The 13,114-nt window shown below is 43.4% G+C and overlaps 1 protein-coding gene across 1 annotated transcript; it reads left to right on the forward strand.

Moving 5' to 3' along the window:
• Positions 1-4,573: 4,573 nt before the first annotated feature.
• Positions 4,574-10,278, forward strand: PSPH (phosphoserine phosphatase). The gene is made up of 5 exons (XM_071574885.1): positions 4,574-4,843; positions 6,526-6,660; positions 8,148-8,293; positions 9,031-9,179; positions 10,092-10,278. Exons 1-5 carry the CDS (start codon positions 4,623-4,625, stop codon positions 10,200-10,202), a joined length of 762 nt encoding a protein of 253 aa, XP_071430986.1. The 5' UTR covers positions 4,574-4,622; the 3' UTR covers positions 10,203-10,278.
• Positions 10,279-13,114: the final 2,836 nt, after the last annotated feature.

The following is a 13,114-nucleotide window of genomic DNA, read 5'->3' on the forward strand; positions in this document are numbered from 1 at the left end:
CGGGCTCGGCGGCTCCTCCCCTGACGTCGGAAGGTTACACCTCTCCTCCCTTCCCTGTCAGCGAACAGCTGGACTTCTCTGGTTACATGTGTGCAACCCTTCCAAACAAACCACCCGGGCTGGCTTACTCAGCAGATTATCGGAGCGTGATTTACAAAATGCGGCTCCCCTGCAGCGCAGCCCGTGCCGAGGGTTTGTGGGACTGAAGGTCTCGGCTCATCCCTCCTTGTCCTGTGCAGCCAAGAGCTTTGTTTGCAGCAGCCGCAGCAGCAGCCACTGCCAGTCCAACTCTGTAAGTCACTGGGATCTTTTCTCTCAGCTCGGAAGGGGTTGGTTTTGGTTCTCAGCTCCGTATTTTTTCCAGCACAGGGAACGCAGAGGCCCCTCTGTGCCCAACAGCAGCGTGCTCAGCCTGTTTTATAACAGCAGCATGAATGAATGATGCAATCGTGCAGGGGGGAGCACCAGCATTTTGTCAGGACAGGCGAGAGGGGATTGGAGAGCTGGGAGGTGTCTGTCAACATCCATCAGGTTCCTGCTGCCCCGTTTCAGCTGCTTTTTACGAGGTGTTTCACTGAGTTCACTGTGAGGCACTGCTGGTCAGATAACAACGCACAGTTCCAGGAGCTCATCTCTGGACTTGCACACAGGTTGTGTCGCTGCCTTTACAAACTGAACAGAAAACAGCAGGTTAAGGACTGACTCTTTCCATTCTCACGCTGAAACTCAGAATTATGGGTGGATGGGCTGAACTTTTAAAACTTGCAAGGATGTAACAGCCACGATTTGCTTAAATAAAACCAATCTGCTTAAATGGATCACCTCTTCTCTAAAGCTTTCAAAACGTTGCTAATTCTGAGAATTACCTCAGCACAGGAAAGCTGTCACTGTATTATTCCCATTTTACAAACACAGGACTAGAAACAATGAGGATTAAGTGGCTTGTTTAAGTAATATCATGGAAACACTCCTGGGAATGTTCTTAGAAGCAGAACCACTCCTGTAGTGGGAAAAAGTCCCCCCAAAAGTTTCAAGAACTATTTTTTCCAAATCCCTTATTCTAAGCAGCAGTTTCCCTTCAATGCAACAGAAACTGTTTAATGTGTGTGAACTTCTGCTAAAAAGTCTCTGCATATTCACTGCAATGTTAAATGGGAAAGTGGATCAGAAACACCAGGAATTGTTTGCAAACAAGGATATTCCTGAGAGCTGGGTAATGCTTCATTTAGATTCACTTAATCCTCATTTTTTCACAGCAAAATGTGAACAAAATGCAAAGTAACAGCGTGGCAGCACTTCTGAATGGTGAAACATAACACGAGTGAGGTTCTAGTCACAATGAGGATTTTGACACCTTGTTAAGACCTCATTGAAATATTCCAGCCCTAAACACCTGCAGTTCTGACCACCACTTTCTCCTTCCATTTACATTCCATGGAGGTTCTGAGGACGTTTCAGTGTTTCTCAGTGAGGCAAATGCCCTTCTTTGAAGGGACAGCAAACACAGAGGATTTCAGTTGTTTTCCTTTGACATGTGGTCTTACATAATTCCTGTGTTTTCTTTTTTGACTCCACCCTATGTGTTGTGAAAGAGAATTATTTCTTGTGAAAATGCTTTTTTTTCCCCCTTTAGTAGTTCATAATCTGGAAGCAAGATCTCATGGGAATTCCACTTTTCCCTTTTGATTTCCTTTTTCTCCATCTTTATCTCAAGTTTCACCCAACCTCTCTCCCTCTGTTGCTCTTATGTCTTCTCTAATCACTTTGCCAGTTGTTTCTTCTTGTCTCCATATTCTTCTTTCCAGGTTTTCCCCTCAATATTTTATGAGACCTGTTGAAATGTTTGCTGCTTGGATGCTTTACCAGCCTGCAAATAAGAGGCTGGGAAGAGATTTTCTCTCTGAAATTCAGTGGCAGGAAGATCAGAGATACTCCATCTGTGTTTTTCATAGGGAGACAGGACTCATTATTTGTGGGAATTTCTTTTTTCTTAGTGTCTCATTAAAACCTTGATACATTTAAGCAATCAGATGCCCTGTAATTAATCTGTGCCAACTGTAGAGGCCTGTGGAATAAAACCCTGGTGTTCCCTTACACAGCTCTTAGAGATTTGTCCACAGAAACATTTTACCCAACTTCAATTCTTTTTGTTCTGATGAACTACTGGTGGTTTCTGCATTTCAAACCCCAGTTCTTCCTTCTACTAACCTGTCAATTTTAGGCAATATAAACCACAGTTTGAAACTGGTTTTGAAGAGTTATTGCATGGATTAAAGAGAGGACAGGGTTAATTCCAGTCAAGAGAGGACAGGGTTAATTCCAACCATGGCTCCACAACTGGTGTCCATAATTCTTCCTCTAACTTCTTTATTTGTCCATCAAAGTGCAAAGTCCATCACAACATTGGTGTCATCATTCTGAGGAACATCCAGAAGGGAAAGGAGTGTGGGAAATGTGGATCTCAGAGAGAAGGAAGAGTTAAAAATGTCTTCCTTCCTGCTCTCAGTGTGTGCTTACAGCCATAACGTTTTGCTGAGAGAAATTAAAATGTTGCAGACATGTATCCAGAGATATATTGCAGGTTCTCACCAAGAGACCACGTCACAGTGCAGTGTCCCCACGGGGTGACATTGCATCAGGATGGGGCAGAGTTGCAGAGCAGCCCCAGGTGAGCATGAGGCAACAGGATGGCTTTGCATAAGGAGGGCTCAGGGCTGGAACACCGTGACGTCAGTGACACGCCCCAGTGATGCCAGCCCCCAAATCAAAGCCCTGCTGCTTGGAAAATCACAATATTGCACTGAAAACACAAACAAAGTGCTCTGAGCCAATGTCAAGTCAAGGCTAACGCAAAGTAAACGTGAAATTCACGTGTCACCAGTCCACCCTCTGCCAAATGTCTCTGCCAGAGGGAAGTGGCCACCAAGGAGAGAGAGGGTTCTTTTATGTGATGGTATCTGACTGTATTTCTTATACATCCAGTGCAAATTTTATATCATATCACTTGCTCTGTTTCTTGTTACTTCACATCTACCTGTTTGTCAAACAGATTCTCTCTGAGAAACACAGCTCTTGGCTGTTCACAACAGGTTTCACCTCTCAGACTGGGTAACTTCATTTATATAAACTTTCACTTTTCAATTAAGGACTGGAGTATTCTCTTTATGCCCAGGAACAGATACAAGATGTGTGTGTGTTCCACAAATTTTTAGTGATTATGGTAATTTTTCATAAAGGCTTTTGTATCCCAATATTTGCCACATGGTTAATTCTCCTGGAAATAAACCCAAAGGTTCCTGTTTCTGCTTTGAACATCAACTGCTTAGCTGTGATCTTGTGGTGGGCACATAAAGCCACCATGTGCTTACCATGTGTGATCCCTGGGTTACTCCTGTCTGGCAGGGAGTGACATCAGTGCCTGTCAGCTCCTGTATTTTTCCACAGCAAGGTACAGAATGATCATCTTCTCCATCTTCAGTGGGTGTCTTTTGTATCTGGGGGGGAAAAGTTTGTCCCAAAAGGGCAAAAAATAAATGAGAATTTGTGTATGTAAAACCTGCCACCTTCAAAATTCTCCTGATATACAGGAGAAAAATAAGTCAGCTTAGTGATAGGAAAACAAAAGATGAAGGTATATAAAGACATCCATAATTCTTAAGAATGTGCTGTTTGGTGGTGCTTTTCCCCTCTGCCAGGAAAAGAGAGAACCTGCTACCCAGATCAATTATACAAGTCCTGAGAGATGCCTAAGAGATTAGAAGGAACAAGCAAACAAAAACTTTTACAAAAGTGTGGGAAGGGAGATAGACAGGAGGCTGTTGTTTGTGTCAAAATGTAGATTAGTAAAGCTCACACTGAATTAACTCCCTTACAAAAGGATGAACCACAGATGGGGAGGGAAGAGTAAGAAGATACTTAACTCCTCGAGCTCCTGATCTGCAGGAGTGCTCAACATTTTTAGTGGACAGATATAAAAGGGAAGAAAATAAACTTATCAGGTATTGTCATGTCAAATGTGATGTCTTAATGGGTTGAGTGAAGTTCTCAAAGCCCAAGACTTTAAGGGATTTTATAAGACTAATCCCCAGTGCTAATGGCCAAATCTTGTATGCATTCAGAGATGATGAAAATATTTAGTTTGTATTAATCAAGACCTAGAAAAGGATCTCAACCTTCATGATTTAGGCACAACCACTCACTGATATAATTATGATAGTTATGTCTACCACAATCCTTGAGGGCTGGGTGTCCTGGGGCAACTAATCTGACCTGCCAGACTGGGTCAGATGAGAAATCAAGACCCACGTGAGTGGTGAGGGCAAGCTGAGACAGAGACCTGCAAGCCCCACAACAGCCCTTGGCAGCCTGATGGTGCAGCAGGTGCCAAGTACCACAGCCTTGAACCCCATGAGAACGTCAATGGGCCGAGCCAGCAGGGAGCAAATCAGCAGCTGCCCGAGGCTCCACGGCCCACCTGCAGCACGAGGGGGACATCCAGTAGGCAGCAACAACAGGGAGCAAATCAGCAGCTGAGCCAGACCCCACCGCCGCTCCCGCCCGGATAAAAGCTGGCGAGCAGGCTGTGCTCGTCCCTTCTCGCACGGATCAGAGCAGCTGCACCAATGGCTCAGGACACAGTGCAGTACTCCCACTCAGAGAAAGACTTTATCTTGTCCCCGCACAGTAAGAAGGCTCCCAAAAGGATGGCGTCCCTCATGGAGATGAAGGAGATCTTCCGCAGCGCCGACGCCGTGTGCTTCGACGTGGACAGCACCGTCATCAGGGAGGAGGGCATCGACGAGCTCGCCAAGTTCTGCGGCGTGGGCGACGCCGTGGCGGAGATGTACGTATGGCTGGGGCACAGAAACTCACCAAAAATGGGCTTGGGGAAGGGTAACCCGTGACAGGGAATTCACAACGGCGGTTCCTTCCGCTCTGCTGGAGGTTATTAGAGGTTTAAAAAGGATTTGGGGAATGAGAAGTGGAATTAATGTGAAGTAGCTTGGTTTGGAATTGTGGAGCCACCCAATGAAATGACAGTGATATGAATTCTCTAATGGAAATTTTGATAGGCTAAGGTCAGCCCTCACCATTAACCTTGGCTAAGCACTCACAAACCTTATTAGGAACTAGGAAACCTTATTAGGAACTAGGAAACCTTATTAGGAACTAGGAAACCTTATTAGGAACTAGGAAACCTTATTAGGAACTAGGAAACCTTATTAGGAACTAGGATACCTTATTAGGAACTAGGAAACTTTATTAGGAACTAGGATACCTTATTAGGAACTAGGAAACCTTATTAGGAACTAGGAAACCTTATTAGGAACTAGGAAACCTTATTAGGAACTAGGAAACCTTATTAGGAACTAGGATACCTTATTAGGAACTAGGAAACCTTATTAGGAACTAGGATACCTTATTAGGAACTAGGAAACCTTATTAGGAACTAGGAAACCTTATTAGGAACTAGGAAACCTTATTAGGAACTAGGAAACCTTATTAGGAACTAGGAAACCTTATTAGGAACTAGGAAACCTTACTAGGAACTAGGAAACCTTATTAGGAACTAGGAAACCTTATTAGGAACTAGGAAACCTTACTAGGAACTAGGAAACCTTATTAGGAACTAGGATACCTTATTAGGAACTAGGAAACCTTATTAGGAACTAGGAAACCTTACTAGGAACTAGGAAACCTTATTAGGAACTAGGATACCTTATTAGGAACTAGGAAACCTTACTAGGAACTAGGAAACCTTATTAGGAACTAGGATACCTTACTAGGAACTAGGAAACCTTATTAGGAACTAGGATACCTTATTAGGAACTAGGAAACTTTATTAGGAACTAGGATACCTTATTAGGAACTAGGAAACCTTATTAGGAACTAGGAAACCTTATTAGGAACTAGGAAACCTTACTAGGAACTAGGAAACCTTATTAGGAACTAGGAAACCTTATTAGGAACTAGGATACCTTATTAGGAACTAGGAAACTTTATTAGGAACTAGGATACCTTATTAGGAACTAGGAAACCTTATTAGGAACTAGGATACCTTACTAGGAACTACGAAACCTTATTAGGAACTAGGAAACCTTATTAGGAACTAGCAAACCTTACTAGGAACTAGGATACCTTACTGTGAGATGGAAGAATGGGGACAACTCTCCTCACTCTTCTCTGAGGCTGCACTGAAGTTTGTACCAATGCCATTCAAGTTCAAAGAAGGGCACCTGAGCTGCAGGTCAGGAATACTGGTCCCAGTAGCCCATGGCACTCAGAGAGAGAACAGATTTGTTTTCCTTTGCCTCACTGGTTTTCCAGTTCACGGAGATCTCCTACCAGTGGATGCTCCCAATCTTTTCAGTGTACCAACCTCCTCCTTTACCACACAGGTTCACTACAATCCACAACCATAAACTCTTACGTGGTTCCTTGTCACTCTTTGTTAACTAACTGTTCTTGGGAGAAGCCTCAGCTTGTGAAGTGTCCCTGATTTGGTTTCTTTGGCTCCCAATGCAGGACCCGCAGGGCCATGGGTGGAACTGTGACATTCAAAGCAGCTTTAACGGCACGACTTGGCCTCATCCGTCCCTCCTACGAACAAGTGCAGAAATTAATATCTGACAACCCACCTCAGCTCACACCAGGAATAAGGTAAGAAGAATTTCAAATGATTTAAAAAAACAAAAGGATCCAGGAAGCACAGGGAATAAACAAACAGAATTCTGTGCCATCAGTGGTGCTGTAGGACCACAGAGCTGGTCTGGAATCCCTTCCTGCTCCACATCCATGCTGGTTGTGTCCAAAGCTTGTATCAGGAGCTGAGTCCTTGTCAAGTGGTTAAGCACCCATGTAAAAAGAAAATAGTCTTAGATATTAACTGGCACTTTGGCTGGCAAGCTCAAATCCTGGCCTGAGGATTAAATGGGAATGATTGGTCAATCACACCTGTTTTTTCATGGGTGGTGGAACTGGAAGGAGATTTAATACCCAGTATGAATTACTGGCTTGGTCTGTTCCACAGCTCTATTACCTCTTACACCCCTCTGTGCAGCCACACCTCTGACTCAGCCTAGGGGACCCAGAGCTTCCCATTCTGCCCTGAAGTCCCTAAAAAAGTACTAAAAAACTCATTTAGCAAATACACACATATAGGTGTATTTGTTCATTTTTAGGTTTGGAATGAACTTTATAAACTGAAAAGGTTTGGGATTTTTTTCTCCTACTCAGATTGTTTCAAACAGTTGAGAATAATTTCTTTACTACAAAATTTGACAATAATTCCAAGTCTTTTTAGCACAAAACAGGAGATTTAGATCATTTTCTGCTTGTATTTTCTCCTTGAAATGAAGCACATGCTCAGCTTTTTCTGTAGAAGACACAGCTAGATGTAACTACAAAGAGAACATTGTTTCCCTGTTTAGAATCATGTGATTCCCCCTTTCATTCCTTCCTTTTCTTCCTCCTTTTCTATGTAGCCTGTTTTGAGCCTTCACTTTGCTTTTCAGCCTTCAGCCTTTCTGCTGTTACTGCCACCACTTCCACTGCTCAGCATTCCTGCAGCCTGATCTTCCTATTTCCAGAGCCAAATCCCTAAACCTTTTCATTGCCTTTAAGTCCCTCTGACATTAACTGGGTCCACAAACTTCTTTTTTGATTCCTTTTCTGTAGCTGGTGCCTTCTTCTAAAGATGGGATTGATGTGCAGTGTCTGGGGAACCAACACTGAGTTAGAAAACATTTGCATTTTTCATCCACTTTTGCATTTTGGAGCAGTGGCTTTATCTCCCCCACATTCCCTACTTTTCACCTGCAGATTAATTTTCTTGCTGTTGTTTTACTTCCCTTCCAAAAAAACCTGAACTGGATCTGCTCTTGTGTGACCAGTATGAAAGTGCAAAGAAAACATTCCTAGGGAGTGCTGGTTTTTGAGGAACTAAATCCCTGTTTGTCTCTAGACATGATGGTTTTGTCCAGCTCTTTCTTTTGTGTGCAAGGGAGAGAAGGAAAAGGTTTTGGCAGCAGAGATGGATGGAGCTGGAAAGCAGCACAGACCCAAACTAAACTGGAATAGCACACAGAGAGAGCAAGGGCAGCCTTGTTTAGCAAGCTGTATTTTAACTTTGTGCTCTGTCTCCTCAGGGAGTTGGTGAGCAGACTCCACCAACGAGGGGTTCAGGTCTTCCTGGTGTCTGGGGGGTTCCAGAGCATCGTGGAACACGTGGCCCTGCAGCTCAACATCCCCACAGCAAATGTCTTTGCCAACAGGCTCAAGTTTTATTTTAATGGTGAGATTCCCTGCAAGTCTCTTTTCTCTCCTAATTAATGCCACTTTTTAGGCTCCCATTGGGCTGCAGACACTGCCCACCTTACACATTGTTGTTACCAACCCAAGCAGGAAAACTACAAGACCTTACTAAACCAAGTTTAGGTCATTTCCCACCTATGAAAATAGAGCTGCAGTGACTTTTTAATTGCAAGCTGTGCTAAAGGTAAACCATGTTATAGTTGCTGAGAGCAGAGTTTCATTTTCTCGTGGTCCTCTAAGTTAAAAGAGGTCACAGTGAGCTGCTCTCACAAATTTCAGTGACTTTGGGGCATGGATGAGGTTCTGCAGCAGAGCTGCTCTGGATTTTAAGCTGCTGTAATCAAGCACAACTGTAGTTAGAGAGGTTTTCCCTTCCTCAGTGTTTCCTACACTGTTTATACATCACTCTGGATGCTGCTTTTGCAATGTTTACACCAGAATGACTGAACCAGAGTGACTGGGAATGGATTAGAAGCACTACCCATACAGGGGTTCTATTTTAGCACTCAGCTCTCTGAAAATGACCCCACTGAAGACTTGGGTAAAGCCCCAGCTTTTACTCTTACCTTCTAATTTTTTGGGGGGAATGCTGATACTTTGAGGTTTACAGACTGCATGCAATGAGCTGTTTTCTGATGGCAGAACCACAGGCATAGATCTCTCTTCATTTACAAGAAAATGTGCTGTATGTCCAACTTGTCCTTCCACCACTTCTAGGAGAATACGCAGGATTTGATGAAACACAACCAACAGCTGAATCAGGGGGCAAAGGAAAGGTTATTACTCATCTGAAAGAACAGTTCCAGTTTAAGAAAGTAGTTATGATTGGAGATGGAGCCACAGACATGGAAGCCTGCCCCCCTGGTGTAAGTACCACAGAAATTCTGAATCCCTTTGGAGCAAATCTTTTTGGGGAGCAAAGAGAAAGGAATAGGAAAAGTGAGGTGTGAATTCTTTACAGGACTTCAGGGACTAATTAAAGGTGCTCAGTGTGAAGGTCTGGCCCAGATCTGCTGCACATTTACCTGATCTGACCTAGCAAGAAGGTTCATCTCACTGCACAGTGATGAAATCTTTGCAGACATCAGCTCTGATGGGGTGAAATAATAAAAGAAATTAATAGAAGGACAACTTTATAAATGATCTTAATTCCCTTTTAACACCTTTGCCCACAAAAAAGTACCCCAACACCCTTTCTCACCCCTGCTGAGGGACAGCTGGGTGACCAAAGCAGTGACCAAAGCAGCTCAGTATTTGCTCAATGCTTCCAATCTCCAGGCAAAAAAGCAGCAGTGGAAATTTTAAACCCTGCACTTTCACTGCAGGTGGTTTTCTGAGATGTAGAAATGGTGATTGCTCCTGGTTAATGATTGAAGACAGGGTTAATGTTTGCTTTTGGTATCTATCAAATGGGGTAAACAGAGGTCAGATAAACAGCAGGGGGATAATTGTGGGATGTTCCAATGTTTACTTGCCCCAGAATTGCATCACATTTACATCAGATTTTCAGAAAATTCTCAGATCTGAGCAATCTTGAAGCTACAAGGCAGAGACAACTTTCCTATTAGATCTAATAACCAAAGTGCTGCAGAATTAGTTGTTAATGAAGTTCTTGTTAATAAAGCTGAAAGGTGAACATGCAAAGTAAAACGGGGGAAGAGGCAGGGGAGGAATGCCAGGAATTTAAAATCCAAGCTTAAAGCAACTGAATTGCTGAGAAGCACCATTCCTTCCATGGGCCTGCAATAATCCATGTGCTGTCCTTTCTGTTCTGCCAGGATTGTTTCATTGGATTTGGAGGAAATGTAATCAGAAAGCAAGTAAAGGAGAAAGCAAAATGGTACATCACCCACTTTGATGAGTTGCTAAAGGAACTGGAGGAGCGATAAATTATACAGTAAAATAATCTATTTAACCCCTGTAAATTCATTATACAGTGCAATTAAACATGTATTTGTTTGCAAAGTTGTGTGCTGGAGTTTTTAATGATTCTGGGTGTTGGGTACCTTCACCTCTGGCCTGAAACTCGTGTGGCAAATGGCACCATCCAACTCGAGTGTGTGATAAAGAAAATGGTGAGATTTTTTGAATATCTTGCCCATGTTTGAACATCTTGCCCATGGTGGAAGAAGTCAGTTGATTATTCACTCACAAGTGAAGCCCAAAGATAGAAAATTAAGTTAAAAATACCTTAATGGATTGGTCTCATGTAATTTCTGCTTATCTGTTGTTTCAGAATCATTGAAGTTAAAACCTCTTATTTTGGGTGGCAAAAAAAGGGAGGCAGAAACAAGAACTTTGCCTAATCAATAACAAGTAACAATAACACAGCCTGAAGGGTAAACAATATGGCAAGTACTTTTCACTGAACAGAACCCCAGAACTGGGTTAATCAGGGAGCAGATAGGTAGGAAACATCCCTAAGTATCTGATTTCAGTAAAATATGGTTCTAGGAACCTGAGGGAGAGCTGTTATTTCACTGTCACTCAACCTGTCTCAAAGACATGAGTTGCATGCCAAGCTGAGATAGATGCAATGTTCTTCCCTGTCCAAGAAACATATTTTAAGGCAAGTGATGCAGTGGTTCCCAAACTTCATTAAAATGCTCCAAAATGGTGATTTTGTAAAATGGTGACACTGTTTGCTTATCCTTATTTAACAACCCACCCCCATCAGCCTGTAACTGGATGGAAGCTAATTCATCAACCTTTAAAAAACAAATGGTCTACTGATTAAGGAAATTCTGGGAAACTTCAGTCTCTCCCCTGCCTCAAATGTGGATTAACCACCCCTGAACTGGGCTAGAAATAAGTGTGACCTGTTCCAAGTTCTCCTCTGAGCTTGACTGAGCATTCCCAGTTTCTTAGGGCTGTCTCCTTTGTGGCTGCAGGGTCTGATCCAACTGCACACACTTGGTAAATGCTGCCTTTCTGTCAGCAGTTCCTGACAACTCTTCTGAATGTGTCTTTTCAACCAGCTTTGCTGACACATCATGGGACTTTTATTTCCCTGCCTCGTACGAATCTCACCTGTGATAATGTGAAAAGCTTTGCTAATGTTGAAATAAATGTCACACCTTCCACTTCCTTCCATTCCCATGAAACCATCACAGGAAGAAGATGGGGAGATATGACATGATCTGTATTGAAAAAAATCTCTGCAGGCTTTTATCCCCTGGGTGCTTACAAAGAGTCCCAGTATTTTTCTAGAGACTGAAGATTAGTCTGAGTGTGCCAGTTCTCTTTCATTCCACCACAGATTTCTAGATGGAATAGAGAAGTGACATCCCCACCTTCCAAAATCTCACATTGTCTAATAATGATCACAGGTCTTCACCACTAGCACTACATTTCCTTACCTTAAATCAAGCTGAGGCAGCTCCTGTCCAATTGTTAAAGCATCACCAACAATTAAAGCCCTTTCTGTGACATCATTGGGAAGGACATGGGGGAAAGAGGAATTAAGAAAGCCCCAGAGTGAAGGATGGCACTTCTCAGTGATGCCTTTGAATGTTTTTGGCAAAAAAATAAAGGCAATAATTGCTTGAAGTTACAACAGCATTTAACTACTACAGAAGGGTTAAAAGGAAACAAATCCAGAAACAAACTTCTGATGGCTTTTTAGATAAGGCAGACATGGAACAGCCACTCTGAGTGTCTGCACACAGAGTTTGGAAACCTTCACAAAAGCCAAGGCAGACAATGGCTGGCAGTGCTCAGCAGAACTTCTGGGAGTGTTAAAGATGGGCTCTTTTAAACTCTCCCTGGGAAAAGTCTCAGCCAGCTCCAAGGGCAGCTCCTGTACAATCCTGCTTTTGTTCAGTCCAACTGCATGAGCAGAACAGGCATAAACTCCTTCTGCTCCCACTGTGCCCCTCTGCAATCCTACAGTTATGAAGCAGAAATGTTTGTTTGCTGCTGTTCTTTACTGAACTGAAAGGCCACTGAAAGAATAAACCTGACATGGAGCTGATGAGCTCGAGCTGCAGGCCCTGGCCCTGCAAACAGTGCCATGGCTGCCAGGCAGGGCAATGCCCCTCATGCCCAGGCAGAAGCCATGCAGAGGCTCCACGTTAACATTCACAGCAGGATCCTCTGCCAGTCAGAGTGCTATGGAAACGTGGGGCAGTGCCAGGGATTTCACAACAGCTCTTTAGGTCTGGCTGGGTTGGGAAAAAATACCACCCCCCTTCCACTGGGCAAATATTAAGGCTGACCTCTAGGCCAGGAGGTACCAGGAGGATTACTGAGCTCAGGGAGCAGCTGAGCTCCTTTGTTGGTGAAATAGTGGAAAAAACCAGGAGGAATAAAGCAGTGAGGGAAGTTGCAATGTTACAGCCAAGCTACTGATTTGCCTGGACACACATCCCATCACAGTGGGGCAAAGTCTGGAGAGCAGCACAGGTCAGGGAAGGAATAGCTGGTCTGCAGGTGGGTCTGCTGACCACCTGCCTTCATATTAGAGCTTCCTAAGTGATTATTCAGTGAGGCAGAGTTGCTTTAAATGAGATATTCAATTTGCATGAGGCACAGTTTGCAGTCTGCTGTAGGAAGAGCACAGGACAGCTAAACTTGAATTTTAATTGTCTTCAATACAGTAGAACAAGAGCTGGTAATTCCCAGACACTCTTCCAGGCATCATTCCACTCTTTCCCACCACTGGAGAATGAGTTCAGTTCTGAACTCTACCAGTTCTGCTCTAAGGAATGCTGAATTACTGCTCATCAAGGCAAAAAGGCAGACTGGGCCTTGAATTAAGAAGGAAAAGCACAAGTGTGCACAAAATAGGGAAAAACCAAAG

This window comes from Pithys albifrons, chromosome 21 (genome assembly GCF_047495875.1).
Source record: "Pithys albifrons albifrons isolate INPA30051 chromosome 21, PitAlb_v1, whole genome shotgun sequence".
NCBI classification, from domain to species: Eukaryota; Metazoa; Chordata; class Aves; order Passeriformes; family Thamnophilidae; genus Pithys; species Pithys albifrons.